The sequence below is a fragment of the Erpetoichthys calabaricus genome, chromosome 5 (genome assembly GCF_900747795.2).
Source record: "Erpetoichthys calabaricus chromosome 5, fErpCal1.3, whole genome shotgun sequence".
Taxonomy (NCBI): Eukaryota; Metazoa; Chordata; class Cladistia; order Polypteriformes; family Polypteridae; genus Erpetoichthys; species Erpetoichthys calabaricus.
The window spans coordinates 219,505,581-219,533,471 of NC_041398.2; the positions used below are offsets into that span (position 1 = coordinate 219,505,581).

General features: G+C 36.8%; 1 protein-coding gene across 3 annotated transcripts in view; it reads left to right on the forward strand.

The window, feature by feature from the left end:
* wdr91 (WD repeat domain 91) overlaps positions 1-27,891 on the forward strand; it is a 62,788-nt gene that overhangs the window by 17,367 nt on the left and 17,530 nt on the right. Inside the window, exons 2-8 of one of the 3 annotated variants that reach the window (XM_051928016.1) lie at positions 3,619-3,753; positions 4,609-4,788; positions 5,584-5,790; positions 6,042-6,125; positions 19,794-19,903; positions 20,978-21,107; positions 26,041-26,199. In XM_051928016.1, the coding sequence (XP_051783976.1) occupies positions 3,631-3,753; positions 4,609-4,788; positions 5,584-5,790; positions 6,042-6,125; positions 19,794-19,903; positions 20,978-21,107; positions 26,041-26,199 (993 nt within the window). In that variant the 5' untranslated portion in view covers positions 3,619-3,630. Of the gene's footprint in view, positions 1-3,618; positions 3,754-4,608; positions 4,803-5,583; positions 5,791-6,041; positions 6,126-19,793; positions 19,904-20,977; positions 21,150-26,040; positions 26,200-27,891 lie in introns of those variants that run through there. The other 2 variants (XM_051928015.1, XM_051928017.1) reach the window with 2 other exon arrangements.

The window sequence follows — 27,891 nt, forward strand, 5'->3', positions numbered from 1 at the left end:
TTTTTTATCATTTCTTCTTGCAAAAAGCAGTACAACCGCAAAACATCAAAAATCTTAATGCAAAGTTTGTGCATGACCGTGTCCCCTTAACTTATTCATAAACGAAGTAACCCAAAGAAAATTGAATACATTTTCCATACTTCTAGTCATTCTGGTGTGGCATCATGGATAACTGTCAGTTTTTGACCAAGATGAAGTGTTGCCCAACCTCAGCCACCTGTAACGACCACCAATAAGGGCATTTGTGGATGACCTGACTGTCCCAGGCTGCCAGTGGAACCTGCAGGGCCTGGAAGAGTCAATGCTGTTTGCACGGGTGCATTTCAAGCAAGCCAAGTCAAGACCTTTCATAATGAGGAAGGGAAATATGTCAGACAAGTACAGATTCAGCATTGCCGGAACAAATATTCCAGCTATCTCAGAGAAGCCAGTCTAAAGTTTAGGGGTGTTTGACAGCTCATTGAAGGATGCTGCATCTGTGCATGCAACCTGCACAGTATTGGACAGCTAGCTGAAAGCAATGGACCAGTCTGGATTACCAGGGAAGCTTAAGGCTTGGCTGCATCAGCATGGCACTGTTCCAAGGATCCTCTGGCCACTTCCTGATTACAAAGTGCCCATCTTCACATTCAGACCAGAGAGGTGGTGCGGTACCAGGACTCAAATTCGAAGGTAGCCAGAGCTGAAGTAAGTGGAAAAACAGGAAGAAAATGGAGGACACAGGAGGCAGTTCAACAGACTAAGAGAAGGCTGTGACACAAGAGGCTAGTGGGGGTAGTGACACGAGGATGAGCCATACTCATCACATCAGAATCATAAAGGGGAGGGAGGAGTAGCAGTTAAGGAGGAAAGATCATGAAGGGCAATCACAATGAGACAAAAAGGAGTGTGGGCTAGATGGCAGATTGGGATCAAAAGGAAGGTGACCCGGGCAGAAATCTGAACCAAATTAAATAAAATTCCTCGTCCAGGCAGTGTATGATGTACTGCCAGTACTGCCTTATCCCATCAAACCTGAAAATAAGGGGCAAAGCTGAGTCATCTGTCTGCCCACTGTGCGCCAAGCGAGAAACACTGGAACACATTCTCAGCGGCTGCTCCAAAACACTTGGGGAGGGACATTACAGATGATGGCTTGGCCAAGTCCTGAAGGTTATCACTGGAACTATCAGTGCAGGAATTGCTGCAGCCAAGCGTTCCCACCCCTCTAAGCAGACAGTCGTTTTTGGAAGAGCAGGCGAGCAGCCAAAAGCCACATGGTAAACATCAGCAGACATTTTTTGCAAAGCAAGAGATTGGCTGCTGGAAAACCTCAAACGACAGCTGAAGTTCCCCAGCCTCATTGCTGTCACTAACGTGCAGCTAGACAATGTCATCTTGTCTGAGGCCACACAGCAAGTAGTTATGTTGGAGCTGACAGTCTAATGGGAAAAATGTTTGGAGGAGGCTTCTGAAAGGAAGATCACCAAATGCACTTGACTGGTCAGGCAATGCCAGTGAGCGGGGTGTAGACCAAGGTTGGGAACAGGGGCTTTGCAGCCCACTCCCTGACTAAAGCCTTCATTCACCTGGGCATAGATGGGAGTGAGTGAAGGAGAGCCATCCACAAGACCACTAATGTGATGGAGAGAGCCTCTCAGTGCTATGGTTCAAGAGAGGTCTGATCAGCCCAGACTGAGTTACCTGGATGAGGGTGTAGGATGTCGAAATATCCAAAACACCCAATGATTCCAGGAACATAATTGATGATGTATCCAATATCGTCAACAGGTATATTCATCACACTGCAGTTATTTCATATGTGCAATTGCACTACTGACTTGTTATTTGGTAAAAAGACTTCCCAAAATCTTACCAGATTATTTAATCTGAATGTTAATATATACAGTGGTGTGAAAAACTATTTGCCCCCCTTCCTGATTTCTTATTCTTTTGCATGTTTGTCACACAAAATGTTTCTGATCATCAAACACATTTAACCATTAGTCAAATATAACACAAGTAAACACAAAATGCAGTTTTTAAATGATGGTTTTTATTATTTAGGGAGAAAAAAAATCCAAACCTACATGGCCCTGTGTGAAAAAGTAATTGCTCCCTTGTTAAAAAATAACCTAACTGTGGTGTATCACACCTGAGGTCAATTTCCGTAGCCACCCCCAGGCCTGATGACTGCCACACCTGTTTCAATCAAGAAATCACTTAAATAGGAGCTGCCTGACACAGAGAAGTAGACCAAAAGCACCTCAAAAGCTAGACATCATGCCAAGATCCAAAGAAATTCAGGAACAAATGAGAACAGAAGTAATTGAGATCTATCAGTCTGGTAAAGGTTATAAAGCCATTTCTAAAGCTTTGGGACTCCAGCGAACCACAGTGAGAGCCATTATCCACAAATGGCAAAAACATGGAACAGTGGTGAACCTTCCCAGGAGTGGCCGGCCGACCAAAATTACCCCAAGAGCGCAGAGACGACTCATCCGAGAGGTCACAAAAGACCCCAGGACAACGTCTAAAGAACTGCAGGCCTCACTTGCCTCAATTAAGGTCAGTGTTCACGACTCCACCATAAGAAAGAGACTGGGCAAAAACGGCCTGCATGGCAGATTTCCAAGACGCAAACCACTGTTAAGCAAAAAGAACATTAGGGCTCGTCTCAATTTTGCTAAGAAACATCTCAATGATTGCCAAGACTTTTGGGAAAATACCTTGTGGACTGATGAGACAAAAGTTGAACTTTTTGGAAGGCAAATGTCCCGTTACATCTGGCGTAAAAGGAACACGGCATTTCAGAAAAAGAACATCATACCAACAGTAAAATATGGTGGTGGTAGTGTGATGGTCTGGGGTTGTTTTGCTGCTTCAGGACATGGAAGGCTTGCTGTGATAGATGGAACCATGAATTCTACTGTCTACCAAAAAATCCTGAAGGAGAATGTCCGGCCATCTGTTCGTCAACTCAAGCTGAAGCGATCTTGGGTGCTGCAACAGGACAATGACCCAAAACACACCAGCAAATCCACCTCTGAATGGCTGAAGAAAAACAAAATGAAGACTTTGGAGTGGCCTAGTCAAAGTCCTGACCTGAATCCAATTGAGATGCTATGGCATGACCTTAAAAAGGCGGTTCATGCTAGAAAACCCTCAAATAAAGCTGAATTACAACAATTTTGCAAAGATGAGTGGGCTAAAATTCCTCCAGAGCGCTGTAAAAGACTCATTGCAAGTTATCGCAAACGCTTGATTGCAGTTATTGCTGCTAAGGGTGGCCCAACCAGTTATTAGGTTCAGGGTGCAATTACTTTTTCACACAGGGCCATGTAGGTTTGGATTTTTTTTTCTCCCTAAATAATAAAAACCACCATTTACAAACTGCATTTTGTGTTTACTTGTGTTATATTTGACTAATGGTTAAATGTGTTTGATGATCAGAAACATTTTGTGTGACAAACATGCAAAAGAATAAGAAATCAGGAAGGGGGCAAATAGTTTTTCACACCACTGTACACTTGTAAGTATAGCTGTTTGGAATAATGTTTGTTAAAATGCAAACATTAAAAGTGTATCATTGTGTGAGAGTGACATACTAATGAATAATATTTGATTGTCTTCATTAAGTTTTAATAGGTCATGACTTCAGCAGTGGAGAGAACAGATGAACTTGTCAGAGAATACCTCATGTACCGAGGATTCACTAGTGCCCTCAGACAAATGGACATGGAGATCAAAGCAGATAAGGATAAAGGTTTTAGGGTATGTTTGGTATTTATCTGCTGTCTTTGAAGCATGTTAGATTAATTGGTAGCTTTAACTTCTCTCACTGTAAGTTAGTGTACCCCATTATGGACAACTGTTCTATCCATGATTGCTTTGTGCCTTCAACCCTGTAAATGGATAAAGCATTTTCAGAGTAGATATGGATTTAAAGCCTTTCTATGTAATAGCTTTTGTCTATATTATCATGCTGTGTAGTCCTCCCACAAATGCATCTAATTAATTGTGGATAAACATTTCTAATTAATCTGTAGTTGGTGAGATAGATGGGCGTTTTTTTCTAATGCATCTTATTTTAATTTTTGTTTTCTTTAGCTATTGTAATTCACACTTCAAGAGCAATTTAAACATTTGCATACATTTTCTATTTGTTTTTATGTAAAATATTTGATTTCTGTTGTTTAAAAATTGAAAACTGTAATTGGTGAGGTGCTATTAAGCAATAGTATATGTAATACTTAATATTTTCTAAACCTATACTAAGTTACATTACAGTTTATTGACTAATATTGCAAACTGTATTGATTCTATTTTATTTTTTTATTTTTGTTGTGTAATTTAATAAGTAAGAATCATCAGATGTAACCAAATTATTTCACAGATAAACAACAACAGATACATTTTTGATTTACTGTGTTAACAAGTTTCAGTGACCAACGTAGCTACAAAGGTGCTCATTGTGAATAAAAATTGCTTTTAAGGTCCTATATGTTTTTTTTTTCCTCTTGAGAACACTTTTTATATTTAATGGTAACTAATAAATGCTTTCTGTGAGAAAGATTTTGAGTGCGTTACAAGTTCATTACTGGCAGCTTGTGTTCCTTCTTGTTGCAGGTGGATAAAATCATTGAACAATTGCAGCACTTTGTACAGAGTTTTGATCTTATTGGTCTCCGAGATTACTGGAGCTATCTGGACAAACGCTTCTTTAGCAGGCTGGAGGATGTCTACAGACCTACTGTAAACAAACTAAGAACGAGTCTATTCCGCTATTACCTTGTGTATACTGTACAGGTACACAAAGAACGGTACTTTTTTTTTCTCAAAGATTTATTATGTCATAAACACTATCAGGTCTGGAAATTGCAATTGGCAAACATTTGAATTCTTAACCTGATTTTGTATTCAGTACTTTTGTTTGAAAATGACAGTGTGTTTTAATAAAGTAAGAATGAGGTTATTCAGAGTGAGATTTATTTGAAAATTGAAGGAGAAAGCATATTTGAAAAAAAACGCAAATTTGGTTATATATTCTAAGTAGTGGCCATGATGTTGATGTGACCGTGACTTTGATTTGGCATGCCTTCTTAGATACTGTTGTTTTAATAGCACAATGTGCTTGGTACTTTTTAATACATTGTTTAGTGTTTAAATGTAATTGCTCATGTGGCAGCGGATCTCTGATAACATGTTGTTTTGCAATGTAGTATGCCACTTTTCTGGGCTGCCTTGTTCAATTGTGTAGATGTGAGCTAATAAAAGTTATAACTGGTAATAGAGCATGTCAAATAACATTTAAAGATAAGTGCTGTATTTTTTAAGTTAAGTTTATTTTTCACTGTCATTTGCCCCAGGATAGTAAGTGAAATTTTATCTAGTAATAAAAAAAATGCCATGCCTAACTGGCTTACAGTTGCAGCCAACAGAACCATCAGTCCAAATGTGAAACAGACATTCAACTATAGTAAAATATCAAACTTATCCGTTAATACAAACGTCTGTGTTTTAGTTATAATAAAATCGATTACAAACAGTTTTAGCTTGTGGAATGTACAAATTAATATACTTATTTATTTGTCCTTCTCATAGTCAAATCGCACTGAAAAAACACAAGAGTTCTTTCAGAAGCAAGCTCTGGAACTCCAGGGACAATCTGAGTGGAGGGACTGGTTTGTTTTACCTTTCATCAAGGACCCAGAACAGAATCAGACTTTTTCAACTTATTTCACCCGTCAATGGGCAGATACCTTCCTTGTTTCACTTCACAATTTTCTTAGTGTTCTCTTCCAGTGTATGCATATCCTTTTCAACACACCTTTATTCATATATTTAATATATTAAGTATTAATATATTTGATTATACATTTCTTTATAGCCTTCTTAATTATTTTGTAATTTCATTTTATGTTTTTATAATTTATGGGATGGAACCAGTTAGTGATTTGTGGTATTATTATGATGTACTGGCTGAAGTATTCTGCTGCTCGTTATTCAGAGGAAGCAGTGACAGAAATTTTTCTTTAAACTTATATTCTTTGACTTGACCACCTATTCCAGTTTTGCTCAGTTTTGACAGAGAAGTACAACGGAATGTTGCCATTTTTGAAGAAAATGAAATGCTTCGACAAATGGTGAGAATTGCTCATGAAACAGCTATTTGCTTTTAGGGAGGAAGGGAATGATAAATATGAATTAGCATAAAGCAGCTATAGTTTTAAAAAGTAATTGGTACTGTAGAATTTAGTTTAAAGATTTTTAACAGAAAAAATAACATTACATATTTAAATTCTGATATTGAATTGAAATCTGTTGATTCAGTGAAAATATAATTTGCCATAACTAACACACTTGCCATCCACAGCATGCTGAAGAAGTTAAGAGTAAGTTTCCTAATCCTTTGAAACAGTCTTTCTTTTACAGGGAGCTACCAGACTATCATTGGGAGAGAGAAGGAGTCCCCTTACATGTTCTAGGCCTTCCACTTTTTTTTTTCCTAGTAGGTTGCGTACAGTGCACATCTGTGGAAGGGGCTTTGGGAATTTCCCATTTACCAGCAGCTTTAAGCATGTAGCACAGCCACATTGCTATTATTTGTATACTTAATTCCGCTTTGTTTTTGTGTAATTTACTGTGCTCAGCTTATGTATTCATTTATGAGAATGTATGAAAAGCTTAATGCAGAGTGGACTGGATTGAGAAAATGCATTTTCCTACTCCTTGGCTGCATTATGCTTCTGAACCAAGCTCTGGATGACCAGAAGCTGTTTACTATAAATATCCACTGCAAAAAGCACTGAGCAGTTGATTGAAAATTTATAGTAGGTAGTAGGCAAGTTGAGATGTTTGTTTTTCTGCAGTTTTCATGAAAGCCCTTATGAGAACCAATAAGTTAATATCTTTCAACATTTTTTAATTTACATAAATTAATAAACATAACTTTACCTAGTGAGTTGCCTTTCCACACAACACAAAATTATTTGTAAAGTACACCTCAAAACCTAAATAGTCATTGAAATAATGAGAAATGGTTGGATTAAGGGATGGTTAACTATACTTCTTTTTCTTTGATCATTCTGCATAGTTCACATTTATAAATTTGAATTTTCCAGTATTTTCTTACAGAGAACTTTGAAATATTGCTGACTGCATATACAATAGACTCCTTGTAGTAGTATTTGTTGCTTGTTACTTTTTATTCTCCTTGGGATTTCTGGGGTTGTTGAAGTTTTTACACTCACTACATACTGTATATTTGTTTTTCTCACAGAAGAGCACAAGAAAGTAGAGGTCTAACAGAATAGGAATTTGTGGTAAAGAAGGAACCATTACTGACAGCATCAAAAATGCAAACAAAAATTATAGACCAGAATGCTAGAATGGGAAGAAAAAGTCAGTTTATGTGCAGTTTATACATGCCTACTTATGGTTAGGGTTAGTTTAATAATATTTAGTATTTCTAAAAAAGGAATCCCAAAGTGCTGAGATAAGGTGAGATCCTGAGATCTCAGAAAAAAAGGTGCAGAAGTGATTTGTAGGAGGACTTGCACATCATAGAGTATCAAATTGAAACTTGCTTTGTAAGGAAGAAGGAGCTTGCAAGGGAGAAAAGATAATGACGGGTAGAAGAGATGTGAGTGGGACTCTCTAGGACCTTATCATAATATCATAATAATTAATCATAATATAATTTATGATTTTGGAATGATTCAAGCCCTAAAACTATCAAACACATGCCCCACTATTGTGATGGCAAATTGCACCCAGACAAATACTGAGGTGACCATTATGAATAATGCAGAATTATTACTTACTAGCATAGCAAACAGCCTGTTTATTAAAATGGTAAGTCCATCTGTTTTGTTTGCATCTTGCTCTTTGTTTACCGGATATGCCAACCCTTGTATCCCTCTTTTTTTGTACTTTTTATTGCTTTTCTTTCACTGATATTCTAGCCCTGTTGTGGATGGTGTGATGCCAGACTCACAAGCATATGCTGCACAGTTTACTATTATACGACAGCTACTTACCTTTATTCATGAACATTCCCACTCTCTTGTGAATGCCAGAACACGTTATGCCAGAATTTAATTTAAAGGCGAAGGCAATTGTAGACACAATAAGAAACTAAGGTGAAGAAACATTAGCTCTTACCTAGTTCCAGACTGGAACACACAGGCCTAGTGATACAATTTCAAATCTGGTAGAGAATCTGTATGACAGTTGTCATAGATTAGAACAGACTATTTCAACCTAGGTCTCTTTCCATTCCAGATAAATCTGGACCAAACCTCTGATAAATATGTTCCGGATTTCCCTTAACCCCTCCTCCTTCCTAAAGAAGGCGAGTCTGGGAACAGCATTCTTCTTGACAGTGGCTAAAAGACAGGAATATTCTACTACCATGATTTGATCAATGACTTGATGTCTTTAAAGGCACAACACAATTTTGACGTGGAAACCTCATATTCTCAGGTAGGCTATGTCATTGCCCAAAAATTGGAGTCATTGAGTTATTGGGACAGAAGTTAAAAAAGGTAGTAGAACTAGCACTGGCATTGAGTGGTAGTAGGAAAGATTTCATCTCATTAGTTTTGAAGTCTAACATTGTTTTTAGGTATTTGAAAAATCTAAGCTGTGGGAAATTCATAGGAGATAATACCTACAGTGTAAATACAAAGTAGTATCCCACATTGGAAGTTTTCCCTTATTATTCTTATACAACATTGAATCACAGTGAATTTATTTTGGCTTTTTTGACCCTGATCAACAAAAAAGACTCTTTAATGTCAAAGTTAAAACAGATCTCTAAAAAGTAATTTAAATGTATTACAAATATATAAACAAAATAATCGATCTCTTAAGTATTCACCCATTCAAGTCAGTATTTACTGAATACAGCTTTGCCAACAATTCCAGCCATGAGTCTGTTTGCACACAGACCCTTTTCCAGCTGACTTCAGAATGACTTTCTCTTTGCCACTCTTCCATAAAGCTGCGACAGGTGAAGCACTCAGGCAGCAGATGTTGTCTGCACAGCCTCTACAGTCTCAGTCACTACAGCTGGTAGCTGCTTAAGAGTGCTCATTACTGATCTCCTTCACTAGTCTTGTTGCATGATCGCTCATTTTTTGTGGACGTCTTGCTTTAAGCAGATTTAGAGCTCAGCCATGTGCTTTCCATTTTTATTGATTGATTTAACTGGACATTCAGTGCACAAGTTAGACCTCACAGATATAGGTGTAGTTATACTTCAATCTGTTGAAACTCCTTGATTACAGACAAGTGATCTCCAGTTAACTAATTGTGACTTGTAAAGCCAGTGATAAAGAGAATAGAGTGTATACTCTAACTGTACCCCTACTTAATGAGAAAAGGGGGTGAGATTGATATAAATGTCTTGTGCAGTACTGCTATAGGGGTAAAGTTAAATATTTTATTATGCCGACAAACTCTATATCAAAGCCCACCCTATCCAAAACCTTGTAAAGAAATGGACAGTTTAAGAAAATCTGGTGCCATCTTAGGATCCAGTAAAAGCAATGCTGCCAGGTATGTAAAGTAGGAGGCTGCATCGATGTCATGAAGAGGTTTATGGAGCTAATCAGACTCTAAACAGAACAGGGTCTTTACCTTCTTTTAACAGAAAAGTGATAATTAGTTTAAAACTCTGGTATTTGAATAGTGACATGAAATGTCAACATTTAGCATTTGAAAGAGAGGAAAAGAAAGTTTTTTTCAAATATACAGTATGAGTTTCTTCAGAATGCCATCAAGACCAGGGGGCCTCATGTATAACGCCGTGCGTAGAACTCACACTATAACATGGCGTAAGCACAAAAGCGGGATTGTGCGTACGCACAGAAAAATCCAGATGCAGGAATCTGTGCGCACGCATACTTTCACGTTCTTCCACTACATAAATCCCGATCTGCGTGAAAAGTAACGCACGTGCACGCGCCTTCTGTCCCGCCCCAACTCCTCCCAGAATTACGCCTCTTTGAATATGCAAATCAATATAAATAGCCTTCTGTGAAAAGACAATGGGAAAAGCACAGGGGAAAATATAAGAATTTCAGCGAATACCAAGTGGAGGCAAAGGAAAAACATATTATTTGTTGGTTTAAACAGTGGTATAATCAACAAAAGAAAGTTGATCGAGTGACAGAGTGTCGGAAAAACTCGAAAGATCAAATTCACAAAGTCACACAGTGCCCGAAATAAATAAGAAATCACATATCAAAGTCGCTGTGAAAAGGCGAGTTGTAGCCCACCGTCTGAGTGTCATATGAAAGCTTATTAGGGTACAAACAAAAAACATAGGCACACAGTGGGAAAAAAGCACGAAATGTCAACTTTAATCTCGAAATTTCCACTTTAATCACGTAGTTTATTTTGCCATTAAAGTAGAACATCATAAACTTCATCTTAAAATCGTTTATTTTACTAGTTTCTCAAGTAGCACGTTAAATGCTTTTTTCTGTGTTTGATCTTCTATGTGCTCTATGTGTGTGAATCACTACGTGCTTCCGTTCTTTCTCTTTCTCCGACAGGACACAGAATCCATTACATTCGAGATATTACAGCTCTCTGAATAATTAAATTACTGAGATGTATACGTGATATCATTTTCATGATGATAGGAATGAAAGCATGTTATTAAACATGGGAACACGGTGGCGAAGTGATTGTTCATATCTCACGCAAGAGGCTTGCTGCACCATGTGTGACCTTCGATGAAATAATTTATTACAGAAGTACTGTCTCTTTCAAACGTACTAACCTCCAATTCCTGTCCATACTTTTCTTTCTCCAATCGCCACACAATCAGCTCTGTAATAGACGTAAAGCCATTTGTAAGCTTAGAACGCCGATTCTTCAAAACTTTTAAGGAACATTGAAATACCTTCGTAGTACATGTTTAATTATTCTATTCGTCTATCCTTCCAGTGTCGCGTCAGCACCAGCAAGAATACAGCGCAAGGCAGGAGCTATCCTTGAACTAGCTATACGCTGCGGCACCGTGTCCTCACATGTTTAATTATTAGCAATACAGATTATTTAAATAAAGTTAAAGTTTTATCTGTATACTATAAGCAACATATTTTGCTGCATTTCATCTTAAAAATGATATTGTCATCATACGCGCTTTATAAAGTAGCGCAGGTTGTGCAATATTATAACTGTAGTGCAAGTTTACAGTGAGGTGATTGAGTGCGTTTATAGTTCTTGGGATGAAACTGTTTCTGAAACGCGAGGTCCGTACAGGAAAGGGTTTGACGCTTTTTGCCGTGGTTGAGGTAGTGTGTACTTGAAACTGTATACCGATAATTCTCTTTCCGATCATCTGCTGCTGTGATTCACACTCAGATACAGTGATATAAATACTCTGAGTGGTGCAGTGAGAGTAATATGGAAAAAGATGATCCGCAGTGGCAACCCTTAACGGGAACAGCAAAAAGAAGAACAAGATGCAGTGAGCGTAACAACGCTAAAGCAGTTCTGGTATTTGGAATACTATGGCTATTCCCTGGCCCATTATATTGCTACAGGTTAATTACAATCAGATGCATTACACTAATAAACAATATGCAGTTAATTTCAGTGTATTTATAAAGCCGCGTCAGGAATGTGGAGCTAAGAAAGAAAGGATGAGCACACAGGAACAGTAGTTTGACTATTCTGTGGACCATTATATTGTTACAGGTTAATTACAATCGGATGCATTAAATTTATGAACGATATGCGGTTAATTTCAGTGTATTTGATAAAGCCGCCGCCGTGGATGTGGATCTAACAAAGGGTAACCGCACAGGAACAGTAGCACTGCTTTGACACTGGGTGCCACCAGTCTGCAAAACCAGGCGGATAAATTGCGTACGCCAAGGAATGAGTTACCGTGGAAATGTGCGTGGCTTTACGCCAAGTTTAGGTTTTATACATCGCGATTTGAGCGTGGAAAGGTTCGTACGCAACATTTCTGTGCGTACGCACCGTTTATACATGAGGCCCCAGGTCTTCGATCACAAAATTGTTTCCTATTTAACAACATGAATCTTCCTCTACTGGTACAGCTTTGCAGTTGAGGTCAAACGATGTTAGAAACAGTTAACTTAAGGTAGATGGGGAAAGGATGAAAGAGAATAAAGTAAAATAAGTGGAACCAGTGCTCAGGAAATAAATATATGCTCAGTTCTTGAATGGGATTTATGTCATGCACAAAATATAATGTACAATGGATTCAAAGTATTTAGACTCCTTCACTTTCTGCACACTTTATTGTGTTGTACATTTAATTTATAATGGATAAATTTGCTGTTTTTGCCCACTCAATAACACATAATGACAAAGTGGAAACATATTTTCAGAAAGGTTTGCAAATTTATTAAAAAATCAAAAGGAGAAATCTTTCATTAATATAATACTCAGACCCTCTGCTGTGGCACTCCAAATTGTGGTAAGGTGCATCCTGTTTGCTTTAATTGTCCTTGAGCTGTGTGTACAAGTTGATTGGGGTCCGCCTGTGGCAAACTGAATTAACTGGACATAGTTTAGAAAGGCACCCACCTGTGTATATAAGATCCCCAAATTCCCAGTGCATGTCAGGACAAAAACCAAGCCATGACGTCCAAGCAACTGTCTGTAGACCTCTGTGATAAAATTGTGGTGAGTCACAGGTCAGGGCAAGGGTATCAAACCATTTCCAAAGCCGAGTGTTCCCAGGAGCACAGTGACTTCAACAACTGTAAATTAGAAGAGTCTTGGAACCACCACAACTCTTCTAGAGTTGGCAGTGTGGTAACTGGGCAAAAAGGGCCTTGGACAGGGAGGTGATCAAGAACCTAATGGTTGCTGTAATTGAGCTTCAAAAGTCTTCTGGTGAGATGAGAGAACCTGTTGCAAGTATGACCATCTCAGTAGTACTCCATCTATCGGGCGTTTATGAGAGTGGCTAAATGGACGTCCCCCTTCAGAAAAAGCCATATTAGAGCATGTTCAGAGTTTGCATTTAAAAGACTCTGAGAGTATAAGGAAAAGAATTGTCTGGGTTAATGAGACAAAAATTGAAACTTTTGAGCACAACTCTAAGCACACTGTCTGGTGAAGACAAGGCACTGCCCATCACTTATCTAATACCATCCCTATGGTAAAGCATTGCAGTGGCAGCATTGGAGTGCTTCTCTGTGGCAGGGACAGGGAGACTGGTCAGAACTATAAAATATATAAAGGCAGCCAAACACAGAGGAGGCCTTGAAGAAAATCAGCTCTAGAGCGCATGCCACCTTAGACTGGGGCAACTATTGACATTTCAACACGACAGTAACACAAAGCATACAGCTAAGACAACACCAGTGTGGCTTTGGGACAAGTCTCTGGCTGCCCTTGTGTGGCCCAGACTTAAACTTCATAGATTATCTGTGGATAGACCTGAAAATAAGAGTTTACAGACATTTCCGTCCAATTTAACAAAGCTTGAGAGGATGTGTGAGGAGGAATGTGAAAAACTGCCCAAATCCAGTTGTGCAAAGTTTGTAGAGACTTTCCCAAGAAGATCTGAAGCTGTAGTTGCTGCCAAAGAGGCATCTACAAAGTATGGGATTAAGGGTCTTAATACTTGTATGGATGAGGAATTTTAGTTTTTGATTTTTAATAAATTTGCAAATCATTCTAAAAACTTTTTCACTTTGTCATTCTGCATTATTCAGTGTAGACTGATGGGCAAAAATGTCAAATTTATCCATTTAAAATTAAATCTACAAAACACTAAAGTGTGCAGAAAGTGAACGGCTTTGAATACCTTCTGAATCCACTGTTTTCCTTGGCTGAAGGATTTATAAGATGAAAGGCTATTGACTAAACTTTAATTTTCACAGGACAGGAGTAGAAAAATAATTACAGAGAACTGGTGGGGAACTAAACAATAAGCAGACACATAACCATTTTTATCAATATGTATACTTCGGTCACGGCTTTTGATGTTAAGTTAAGCAATTGATATTTAAGAAAGGGCCTTGTTTCAGGGTACATATATAAATACATATAAATAAGGACTTCTGTACTTCCAGTTCAGTGCATAAATAACAGAAACATCTTGTCGCCACCTAAGGCAATGAAAGTTGCCTTCAAATTCTTCTTAACAACAGTAAGCACTCTGAATTTCTTTGTAAAATGTAATAAAGAAGCAGTGATATGGTAATATGTATTTCATAGCATCTGATGTAATTTGCCCTTTCTGTAATAGTTTTAACATCAGTCTGGTAATGATGAAGAAGGCTGAAGCAGTAAGAATAGTGAATTTTGGAATTAATATCCTAAATAGTCCATGTAGTAATAGTGAAACCAACCAAGCTAATAATAAACAGGAAAATAACAGAAAGAAATGGGGTACCCACTGTGAAGTAGCAGTTTGTCAATGATCACCACCATCATTGCACCCAGAATCACACCACAGAAGTCTGGACCCTTCCCACCACTCTCATATATCCCACAAAGGGCAGAAAACATCAACAGAAAAGCTAAATAACAATGGGGAACAGCTGAAGAGCTACCATCCATAATTAATATTAAAATAAGTGCAAAGAGCAGAAGGATAATTTCATATTGGAGGTACACACCCCCATCCCGAATTAGCCACAGTTGTTGGGTATGAAAATGTCTTGTAAACAAAAGGAAAGATCCACTGAAAACATAAAGAACAAACAACAGAAACTGAATTTGACAAAGGAATCAAATAGTAAATACCATGACTAACTATCCACAATGCCATTAGAAGGGAGGAGAGTGGAAGGTTTCAATTACTAAGCAGTTATTATAAAAGTTTCTTATGTAGAGTCATGTAATGCTTGGACAAAGCAGCTAGAGTATTCATTAAATTGTAAGATCCCTATAACATTAAATGCCATAACCACCCCAAGCTTCTTTTATCTTCTGGAGGTGAATGAACAGTAGCAGTCCTCCAAGCTAGGCTAGGCTTTAGGGGTGGTACCAGGTGAAGCAACAGTGGTTTTCAGCTTTCTTTGCCCATTTTAACATCCAGAGTAACTCCCTGACATGTGAGACCATACTCTAGCTGGAGGAAAAAACGGTCTAGCTTGTGGATAGCTTGTGGATATTGTGCATTTTACTTGCTTTGTCCAGCACACTCTGTCAGCATTTCTTGAAAAAATTAGTCTGTTTGTATTGAGAGTATTATTTGAGACCATTCACCCTCTAAAGTACAACCATTCAGAGTAGGAAACCACCTTGACCATGCACTAAATAGAAAGTAAATGCCTCATATTTTCCTGAGCCTTCATGAAGTCACATAATTCATATATTTTTTGCAGCCTTACCATCTTATTGTCCAACTTCAGTTTAAGTGCTGCAATTTCACAACTGTTTCTGGAAATGCTTGAGTGCAGTGAATGTACATCTTTGTTTAATATTTATACTGCCAGCTTCTGCTTTCATATCTGGAAAGTGAGTCTGTAAATTGGTATTCATGGCATTTGTTTGTTACATAAAGAAATTTTTAATCCTCTTCCAATACAGGGGCTTAAATTCATCAGTTGCATGTACTGAAGACATTTTAGGTGAGTCGAAAGCTTACGAACAGGTTATACAAGCTTACTGAGACATCCTTTACCCTGGTAAAATAAGTGAAGTCTAAGAACACTCAAATAGGAAAGTTGACAGTGGGTGTATAACTGGATGGATCAAAAAGCATGGGGTGGTTTGAACTCAAGCATCAAGCATTGTCAAGGTGTCATGTAAACATTAATTTTGGTTGTTAGAGTGAACTAAATGTAACTGGTTTGGAAGTGGGTCTTCAGTTGAATCATTCAGCAGGGCAAGGACAGCTAATAATGCATCAGGACAGGAAGATTAAATGGTTGTATATCACCAAGAGGAGAACTTTGCAGCTACTTTGAAAAAGCACATGCAGCCTATCATTTATTTCTTACTATCTTGGGGTAAAAATTGGGAACAGAGGTTAGTAGTTGTAATTAATTTATAATTGATATGTATTATTGCATAATAAATTTAAAGTTGTTGTGGCACCTTTAAATTCTACTTCACATGTAAAATATTGAGTGTATGGGTTTTTGGATACATTTTTGTGTCTGAATTCCTTAAAGGCAGAGTCGTATGGTTCACGGTTGAATGTGAGGGTCACCCTGTGGGTCAATTCTAAACTAACCAAGGACATGGAAAGTAGTGATAGTCATAAGTTTCAGTTACTAAGTGTATAAACATGCAGGTCTATGCCAACAAAAGGAATATTTACATGCTGTATTAATACACAAAAGTAAGACCTCCTTGGACTTATAGGTAGACTTTTCTAGACATAGATCCAGTTGTCTATGTCCACAGTGGAACAAATTAAATAGGAAAGGGTCAGCTGCACAGCTCTAGTGTCTCCGGTATGAGTCCACTGCTGTGTGAAGTTTTCACATTGTCCCCATCTGTGGGTCTTTTCTTTTTTTTTTTTCTACTCTGGTTTTCATCCCACATAGTGAGTGTCAATGTGTGAGTAAATGTGCTCTGTAATAGGATGGCTTTCCATTCCAGGGCTACATCCAGTGTTGCTGCTCAATAATTTACGTATAGTTACTGGCTTTCTGTGACTGTAAACTGCATAAGTAGATTGGATAAATGGGTGGTAAGATGAGCTGCTGAGATGTATAGGAAATGAGGGAGAAAGGAGGGATGGATTGATTAATCGGTCAGACAGTTTTGTTTTTGTTAGTGCCAATAGACAGTTTGTTAAGGTTCTTGCTTCAGTTTCATTACCTTACCTTTCTCTGTACCTTTCTCAGGCTTCCCTGTCATTACAATAGATACCTGAAGTGCACTCATTTTAAGAGAATTATTCAAGTCATTTATACTGAGCACGGTGGTTATAGAAATACCGTAACCATTTCTGTATCAATTTAAAAGACAATACGCAAGACAGACAAACATACAGTATAACACAGAAGAGGCTGTTCTTTATTCCTTTAGAGGTTTTCTGGGATGTTTGATTTTTTTCTTTTAGTGTTTGAGTTTTGGAATTTTAATGTAACATCACTGTCAGTTCACCCATGCTTGAATGCAAAGCCATGCGTGAGGGAGGGCTTAACTGCTGTGTTTCTACTCAAAGATTTTTCTAAATTACTTAAAATCTAGTTAAAGCTAGAATTTACCTGACAGTTATTCATGCACAGTATCAATAAAGCAAGAGAAAGCAATTTGGCTGTTGCTTAGAGATTACATTTATTTTGGTACATGTTAGCAGTTTTACGATATAAAGTCTTCAAGAATGATGTCCAATTCTATGTGGACTTGCATGCCATTGCTCCAGGTTTGAGTTAAAAACTTTGCTTGCAGTGGATAGCATATTATGAGAAATACAAGTTAATGGAGGTTATGATTAAGGGTTCGTGTCCTGGGTCTTCCCTGCATGGAGTTTGTATGTTCTGCCCATATCTGTGTGGGTTTCCAAAGACATGCATGTTAGGTGAATTGGCAATGCTAAATTGGCCCTATGGTGGGTATGTGTGTGTTTACCCTGCCCTGCCTTGCGATGGACTGGAGCCCTGTCCAGAGTTTGTTCCTGCCTTGCGCCATGTTCATGTTTAAACTGTACATATGCAAATAATCAAAAATCTTATTAACTGTAAAAACATCTCTAATTTTGGTTTACAAGCATAAGATAACATTTTATGCTTATGTCAAATAATGAGTGTAAAGTTATATTGGTTTTATTTTAAAAATTATAAGCTGTTACTGTAGCTCGTTTGATATGAATAGGCATAGCACACTTCTTATGATCTATGTTGCTTAGAAGCATGGTAGTTCAGTATTTTTATTAAACTATTCTCTGTTTAAAAAAATCTTTCATGGTGCTGACTTGGAAACATAAAATTTGATGGGAATTAAGCAAATGTATAAAGGCATAAACGACCAATGTCATGTTTACCAGCTCTCCATGAGTTTTTTATATGAGAGACAACAAGAGATAATTAAACAAATAAAACAAATCTCTCTGAAGCTAAATATGTACCAATTGAGGCAAGTAATCAATATGGAAAGCCCTCTTAACATAATAAAAATTGCCTGTATAATCTTGGTAAACTAGACCTTGAACTTGTTTGGTACTATATAATCACCATGGTCTCCTCTCAATTTGATTATTTGGTCTCTGAGTCATAGTCAAGTGTCCAACCTTCATTCTCAAGCACAAAGTGCTTCTTAAATTTCTCCCATTCTGAATTCATTAGCTCAAGTTTCTTCTTGAAACATTAAAATTTGTGATGTTTTATTTCACTAGTCAACATTCTGTGCCCCAACCTGCCCAGTCATTGCTCATAAAGAACAGTTTTAACTGACCCATAACTAACATCTATTGCGTCTGATACCTAATGTACCATTATTCTTTTATTCTCCATTTTGTTTATTTCTATGGCAGTAACATTTTCTTTTGTTATCGATGTCACAGGTCAGCAAAACGTTTGCTTTACGTTTTGAGAGATGTAATGACAGGACAGAATTCTGCAGCCCATCTCTTGACTGTGGCGTATATAAAAAGTGGACTGACCCTGGTTCATGTTGACTAGGCAAGAATTAATCTCCCAACACTTACTTTTCTCTTGTATTAGAAAGTCAGTGATAATACAGCAGTTGATTTTAAGGTTTCAGGTAACCACGTTAAATTGTTTTCTGAAACAAGAAATACACTGTAATCCACAAATGCCAAAAACTTGAAATCCATACATTTTACTACACAGGAGGTAATCTTTGATCACATACAAAATCAGTACAATTGAATAAGCTTTTGGGGTTTCAGGTTTAAAATGTTTTAATAACTCCACACAGGTGAATGGTTTCCCAATTCCAATTGATATGTTTAGTTCATTAGCACATTTACCAGAAAAGAAAAGGTTTTGCTTCCTATATTATTACTTTGTGCATTGTGTACCTCACAATTAAATATACTGGTGCCATGGATCCAGAGTCCTTGGTTCAAATCCAGCACCCACTCATTGTTCATGTGAAGTTTGTATATTCTTCTTGTACTTGATTGGGAAATCCTCTCGGTACAACTTCCCAAAGAAGTGTGTTAAGTTTAACTTTTGGTCCTAGATTGGTCTTGGGTATTTGTGTGTAAATGTGTATTGGCGTCCTGTCTAGCACTCCAGTTGCTGTCAGGGTCAGGAGAGACCTTGCAGGCCTGAATTGTTTAAGAAGGTTTGAGAATGGTATGCTGTGTGAAATAACAGTATTAATATTGATAATCTAATATGGACAACCTGAAGGGAAGAAAAAGTAAACAAAAAGAAAAAAACTATAGCGAATTCTGCCACTGACACATTGGTTTTAAATATATCATTTCAAGGATTTCAAGGTTTTTAAAACTATTAGGCACTTTAAAAATTATCGGAATTGCACAGAATTAAAAATAACACAAAATAATGATAAATCATTAGTAGCTGGACTCCAAATACAGTATAATAAAAATAAGCAGCACATGTACATGCTAATAAGATCAGCTATCACACTTTTCATTCATTAAATGTCCACAATTAAACAGTTTTCATTTTTCCAGTTATCTAAATTGTTCATTAACTTTCTTTAGCATATGGCCTAAAAGACAATTCTGCTAAAATGTATGATAAAAATGACAAAATATTGCTTTTTTGACCAATAACTCATTTGTATTTTCCAATGTTAAAGCAAATGCAGTATTTTGTATATTCTGAGCTGTACATTTAACTGATGCTTGAGAGTTCTTGCAGGAGTATCATTGCTTATGTATTTAAACATTGCTGATTCCACTCCAGGTGTTCGCTCTGCAGGCAGATCAGACCCGATTGCGAAAGGAGGAGGAACATCTGCATCATAGGCTTCCATCCTATGTACAAAATATGGATCGTCTGGCTGACACTGAGCTGTATGTGGCAAGTTTTTAGTTTTTTTTTTTTTTGTTTTTTTTTGCGAAGTGCACTGAACTTATAATTATACTTCCCCATATAAGCCAGCAAATTGGACACTATGATAATATTTAATTAAAAGAAGTATTATACAACAGTGATACATGAAATACTTTAATGGGGCAAAAAATACAGTACCAATTTAAAGAAAAAAAAATCTAATTGAAAGCCAAAGAAATATGTTTTATGTTTTTACTGTCAGAATGGATAAAATTGCAGCAGAGATCTACAAATCTTTAAACTAGCAGGGAAACTTTTCATTAGAAACAATGTACAATGATGTATAATGTTTAAAACAGTAAGCCAAATAATAATATCAGTCTATGCAATTATGTCATTACATCTCTTAAAACGTAAACTTGAGAGATATCTGCTCCTATTTAGTAGAAAAGAAACAGAAATCTTTAATTGAGCAAATTAAAATGGTTGTGTGTTCTTGCTGTGTAATACTAGATGCTTGTAATATGATCTCTTAACAAAAATAACGTTGAAAAGTGAACTCCTATGGACTAGGTGAGAGGTAATGTCCTCGTTACATAAAAAATAATTTTAATATATGGCCTTTTTTGGCGGAGTGGTGGCTCTGAGGCTAGGGATTTGCACTGGTAATTGGAAGGTTGCTGGTTCAAATCCTGTAAACGCCAAAAGTGACTCTATTTTGTTGGGCCCTTGACCTGCAATTGTTCTGTCCTGGGTATGACATTAATCTGTATCCAGCCCTGCATGTAGGCCCTCAAACCTGCAGGGAATAACCTAGTGGTTGGTGGCAGAATTGGCATTCCAGCCACCATAAAAAACCTCACACTGTTCCACTCCATCTGAACTAGTGTGGTGCTGAGGTGTCACCCGTGGCATGGCTACACTCAGGACCTAATCTGGGATCCTGAGTTGGTTTGTCATGTGGTGGGTACAGCAATGCGTGGTATCAGCACATGCTCCTAACCTCTCCTCTCTCTCTCTTTTTTCAGTAGGTTTTTAGTAACTAAAATGGCTGTGTAAAAATTTTTAATGTAGGAGTTTTTTCTTCCTTTTAGGGACCTGATATCTAGTCAGAGGAACTCTAATTTGGCAACTCAGTCTCGAGGAGGATTCTTCTCTTTGCTCTCACAAAATAAACGGACAACAGCCAAGACCCCTGTAGTTGCTGGGTCTTCACCAACACAGGCAAGTGTCTCATCTGGGAGAAGAGACCCTGCAGTAAGCCAAGTGAGTAGACATTTTCTAACAGTGCCTTCTTATTAACTTTTGGATTTAGACCATATATTCATAAGTGCTTTTCTCCTTATGTACAGTCCGTGTCATAAAGACCTGACTGATTTTGAAAGCATACATATCATTAGTAGTTAATATGTAGTATGTTAAAACTTTGGTATGTCTGTCTGTTCCTAATCCACTGGTAATTACAAGAGGCCATGTGTAATTTTAATTGGCAAAGAAACTAATGCAGTGCTGCCCACCAAATCCTTGAAGTTGAAAACTGCTGCAGAAAGAAATCACATAGGATGGCTTGGCATAATTACCAACATGTACTGATATTAGGTATGACAGCAGGTGCCACTCACAGCAATACTGGTACCACAAACACATGAATGTGAGTATAGAATGTGTAATTGCACATACTGACTGAAACATTTTTTTCTTACTCCAGCGAACCTCTTCATTCCAGGCTAGTGTTTAAGTTTTACTACTAGTCCTGTCCACTACTTCGCTTTCATTGCATCTTTTCCCTGATTGCATTTACACCCTGTAGAGGTAGCTTACATAGTATAGACTTTCATATGCATATATTGTAAGCCATCACTGGGGAAGCACATTGCCTACAGGAACAAGACACTTTCTGAGAAACCAGTTCCATTAGTTATTCTTTTTGGTTTGGTCCACATGAAAAACTATGAATTCGGAAAATCTGAAAAATTAGGAACAATTTTTGCGGTGATTCTACAGTAAAACTTAGGGTTTCATTACAAAACTATAATGGATGTAGTATCCATCAGCTTTTGCTATTCAACTGTTCACACCACATGTGCACAAGTCCTTTAGTGATTCACAATGAGACCTCTGCTGCTTTTACTTTATAATTACAATAGAAGTTTTGTGAGACAGCTCAGTTGCAGAATTGAAAATAAAGATGACAGCGATGCTTGCACAGTGAGAGTGACTAAAAATGGATAACATTTTTCCACTAGCTTCAGAAACTAGAGCCAGTTTGACAGCCTGACTGTTTTTCCATTACAAGCAAGAATAAAAATGTGCCCTTATTTGCACAATTAATACATTAATAATTTGCAGTAAATATTTTCATATAGCCACATGGGAGATGTAGAGGAAGCTACTGTGGTGTTCATTTTTTTTCCACATTTTTATACTTTTTTTTTTTTATTTATTTATTCTTTATTGATATTGTCATGCTTTACAGTGCACCTTTTTCACATCCATCACTCAGTTTATAGATAATGGATAGGATAATTAGTTTGCATTTTATAGTGTCATCGGCCCAAAACTGCAGGAATGATTTGCACTTTATCTGTATTTACACCTGTGACAACATTTTGCACATAAAAGCAAGAATTTCACCAAAAAAGATCAATATAATAATATTCAGGATTAAAACATGCCATCCAGATTAGCTATAACAGTAGGAACTGAAAAATATCAGTACATTTTGTGTCATTTTGGCTTCTATTTCTAGGTTGCCATTGTTTCCAAATACTCAACAAACACCAAGCCAGCAGTGAAGTTTCATAGATATTTCTGTGAAACTTCAGAAGGAAATCAGATAGGAATTGGATTTAGCCTAATTTTATCCGGCTCTGCATAGTAATGGAAAAGAACCATTAAATTCATAGTGATCTCTCTTATCAGTCACCTCCTTGTGTAACCATTAATTTTATTGGCAAATCCTAAGGTAATGTCCTGTTATGTTTATTATTTTTTGCTACTTTCTCCCACTAACAACTAATTAGAAATGCTGTTTAAATTTAACTGTAATATTATGACCCATAAAATTATCTATTTGATACATAGTTTGTGTCCATCTGTCAGGTATTTATGCAGTGGTGCCTGTGACAAAATTTTGTCTTCAATGCAGCAGGTTATGAAAATGTATTTACAAAGACGTTTGTGTATAATATTCATTGTTACACATATGTGAGTGCCATTTTAAGTCTTCATAAAGTGTCCAAGCCTACCCCTTCCCATAATGCAGCTTTAATTGATCTCAAGATTATGTTCTACATAAAGCTGTAAAAACTACAGTAACTTGTTACTTACCATAGTAAGCCATCTATGATACAAATCGTGGAATAAAGTGCAACATAACAGATCAAAGTCTAATTCCTGCTAGGCCCTTAGTCCATAAATCAATTTTCATTTTGCACAGCATCCTTGACAGCAGGCATTATTATGGAAGCCTAATTCTATCCTTTTGCAGCCTTAATTAAACTGATCTTTGATATGCCTGAATCAGGCTGCTTTTGAGCTAGTGACTCTCTTGTTACAAAGTATCTTCTTAAGTTCTGGAGAGTGATTACTTTGGCAATTTTTAAAAAAAATTTGTTGTCTGTGGTCTTCACAAGTAGACATTTCATAGAGATGTGGGTTGTGAGGGACTTAAGCATACCAGCTCTCCTGTCATCTACAATAGACTCTAGCACCATAAGTTAGGTCCGTATTGAATCTCCTGGTGTTCGGGTATGTATTTTATCTAGTGTATATACTGGCACTTGTTTTTACTTGTTTACTGCAATAAACAGAGAAGCACTACTGCTCATTACATAATTATTTAATTTGTAGTGCTACAATATTAAACAGTCACTGCAGTGTTTCTAAATTTCATTCTTACAATTTTACTTCCAAAGTCACTTTTTTTCCTGGTTTTTATCTATGCTATATAGTAGCTAAAATGCACATACTCTAGCTAACAAGCAAAGTTACATAGAAAGATTAGTATCATGTACTGTGGAAGCATTTTTTGAAGTGTTGTTCCATAACAGGGAATATTTTACTGTATGAGGGGGACTCAAAAATTCTTAAAATTTCTTAAAAATTCTTTATAAAAAAAATTAAAACAAAATTATCATACAACTTAGAACAATTCCATTTTAGTCGCTGTCAAAATACTGCCCATGCAATGCAATACACTTGTCCCAGCACTTCTATTCCTTGAAACATTTCCTGTTTCAGTTTTTGTTATCTTGTCTGGAGCTTCCTGCTATTTTTTTCATGGATTTCTTACACAATAGCAAATTATCTTCCATTCAGTCTCAATTTTAATTCTGGAGTCAAAAAGAAATCACAAGGAGCGAGATCTGGCAAATTCAGAATGACAATGCAGAGTGTGCAGCTGCACTGTCATGGTACAAAATGCTCTAGGCATATTTTCCATGACTCTTTCATGCAGACACCTCAGCAGTTCAGTGTAATGTTGCTGACAGTCTAGCCACAGAAAACAACTTTTTATTAGCAAGTTTGTCAATATCGAAAAACACAGGCATGGTTGTCTTAATGTTTTGTATGACCTGATGTGTCCACATTTTCAGCTTGGGGAAAAAAAATAACCAAAGCAACATACATGATTGTAGGATAAATGTCAGAAATACACACTCGAACAAATCAGCATGATGCCAATCTGCAGACTGATTAACAAGACTGTATTCATGTAATACATAGCGGAATAGTCGATAACTACACTCTATTCCTGTGGTACTGACAAATTCTGGGAATATTTGGGCCCCCATCCTACATATTTTGACAGTTTAAAGTTGTTTTAATAAATTATGTTAAGCAAATGTTACTTAGGTGTGCAAAATTTTAGAATAATTAAGCAATCTCTGACTTCTACTGCCCTAGTGGAAAAGATTTGGGATGTTCAGTTTTAAATATTTCTATTTACACTTATCCAGTTCACAATCTGTAATTAGTCTTCAGTGTTGCAATTACAATTATTCTGACCTGCAATGTATTTGTATGTTCTACTGCTTTTTGTGTGTTATTTATGAGTATTATTTTTGTGTTTTTATACAAAGTTTTCTCCTTTGTAAAGCATCCACTAAAAGAACCCTGTTACCTACATGATTAACAGGATTAAATCAGGATGTTGCCTACAGCAGTAAACCAACTGGAAAAATAAACTAAAGTCATCAGTATTTATTTTTTCTGGTGTGTAGCAATACAATACTTAAAATAAATTAAAGAATTTCTGTATGTATATTACAGAATTTTTAATTTATATACACTAGTGTCTGGTTTAAAAAAAAACTTTCTACTGTAGATCTTTAAGGTGGATTTTTACTGCCTGTCTTGGAATGGACTGTAAAAAGTGAACTGAATGTCAGATATGAGAAGAAATCTTTGGCTCTTATCTGTTAATTACATTTTTCACTTCACTTTTATTGAATATAATCTACTACTATTGTTATGGATATAACATGGCAAAACCCATTAGGTTAGTATGATTTTATTTATTGTTTCACTGCTTTCACATACAATATGTCTTTCACTTTTCAAGATTAAGTGTTCTTTATTCCCATTCATCTATGGTGCTCATTTTGTTCACAGCCCTGGTATATTAGGCTCCTTGGTTGTTTGGTAACAATTTTTTTTAGCCCTTATATATAGTCTGTGACTGATTGCACATCTTTAGTCATGGCAAAATATGGTAGACCTAGATCTGTGGTTTCAGAATTATAAATAGTTTGAAGACACAGGCACAATAGTGTAGTGCTAAGTACTGCTGAACTATAGCTTCAAACGACTGTTTCTTCACATAGGTTTTCCCTTTGTCTATTTGGGGTTTTCTATGCATACTCCGTTTTTCCACCAACATTTCAAAGACATTTGTGATAGCTTAATTTGTTTCTGCAACTTCAGTCTTCTTGCCTGAAGAAGGGGCCCGAGTGGCCTCAAAAGCTTGCATATTGTAATCTTTTTAGTTAGCCAATAAAAGGTGTCATTTTGCTTGACTTTTCACTAAATTAGGTTAGAAATAAGACCGACTGAAGTGAGATCTTGGATATCTTTATATGATGAGGCAGGGTATTCTAGTCCTCAGTACTTCCTTTTTAATGTATACGTAAACAGTTTTGTTTGTTTTGTTTAGACATCAAAGCTGAAAGATCCTGTGCCATCAAGCAAAGAATCTAAAAGTGTTTTAAGCAGCCCAGGTACAAATGAACCAATTTCAGCACCTTTGCGACAGAGACGCCTCCAAGACCATGAGAAGGAAAGGAAAGAACTGCTTTCTAAGCCCTCTATTCAGGTATTGAATCTATCAAGTAGTTTTAACATTGTATTGTACATCTGAAAGAATTTATCGTAAGAATGTTCTGGTTCATATTCCTATATGTATTCCATATTCCAAGGATTCATAATTACCTATCAGATGATACTGCTTTAGTTCCTGATATTTCCTGTAACTGTTTTATAAATTATATTGTAAAAATGGCCAGGGTTAGATTTCTATTTTGTCATTTATAACATACACAGCTAACCTCCCTGAATTGCTCTGTGGCAAAATGGAATGGGATCAACAGCCAAAACTGTGTTAACTGAGCCAGGAGATGTGCAAGCATTTCCGAAACTGTATTGAGAGTCAATATCTAAAACTCTGAGAAGCTGCAGCCAAAAACTAAAGAGCTAAGCCATAAGCAAAGCCAAAAAAAGTATTCCAAAGAGTTGTTAACAAGATGTGTTATCACCAAAACTGAAATGCTAAAACCGTGGCCTTGATATTTTACACACATTGCATAGCGTGGTAATCGGTCAATGCATCATTCTTTTATAGGGAGAACTCTTTTATACTGATTTGCAGAGCAAATTATCATTGACTTTATTTTAGTAAATAATTAATTAAAAACCATGTGTACTGGGGCAGGGTTTATCTGTGAACTCAGCAACGTTGTTGTGAGCTCCCAGTAATAGCAACGACAGGCACACAGAAAAGCAACCCTCGAAAAAGACAAAATAGCAGAAAAACAGCTCAAAAATAAAAAATACAAATAAAAAATGTAAACATAATTTTGTTAGGAGAAATAGATTCATTGGACCAAAAACCCTGGAACAGAAATTAATTTGATACTAATATCAATAAACGGAGAATCAAAATATTAATTAATTAATCTGTTAATCTCATAATAGATTAAAAAAATCTCATAATAGGTAAAAGTCTGAAATGTGTTCGATATGTTATCTCTGCTGGAAATTGACTATTTTCTGTGTTGTTAAAAAGCTGAAATTTGGCAGGATGGTAAATCTAGGTCAGTAGGTATCTGCTAAGAAAGGACATTTTGATATATCAGTGTTTAGAGGTGACCCCCAAATCTCAAAAATGTATTGATGGATTAGATTGAAATTTGGTGATGTTATTGGAAATAAAATAGCCAACATGTGTTTTTTTATTTGTTGGTATTTATTTTATGCTGACTTACATGCTCTGTGTGTGCTTTATGCAAATGAAGGATACAACAGAAATGAAAATCATCACTAACCAATAGGATGGACAGACAACTGAAGACAAGGAGGTGTTCTGGTCAGGAAAAAAGAGATGTGATCATGTTTTTAATGGAAATAAAGTTTGCCAAAGCACAAGGAAGAACCAGAGTTCAATGTTTAGCAAGCACCGTTGTTTGCTGTTGACTACCAACACTCTTGGATGCATACTGGCTCTCATCTTGGTTATCTGCTCTGCTCCATTGACCTCCAGCTTCCAGTCATGGTGCTGAAAACTGTCCCCCTTCAAGGGAGAAACATCTATCTTAAATAGTGGCACTTGAATTTATAATGGGAAAATGCTCCGCGCTGCTTGCTTCTCGCCTTAAGACATTTGTACTAGTACTTATGTATACACACTTCAAGCACTGCTTTTCCCCGCTTTATAGTCACATCTGAGGATTAGTTTGAAGAGTGACAAACAGCTGATGAAAAACATGAATAGAAATACTGTTTTGAGTGA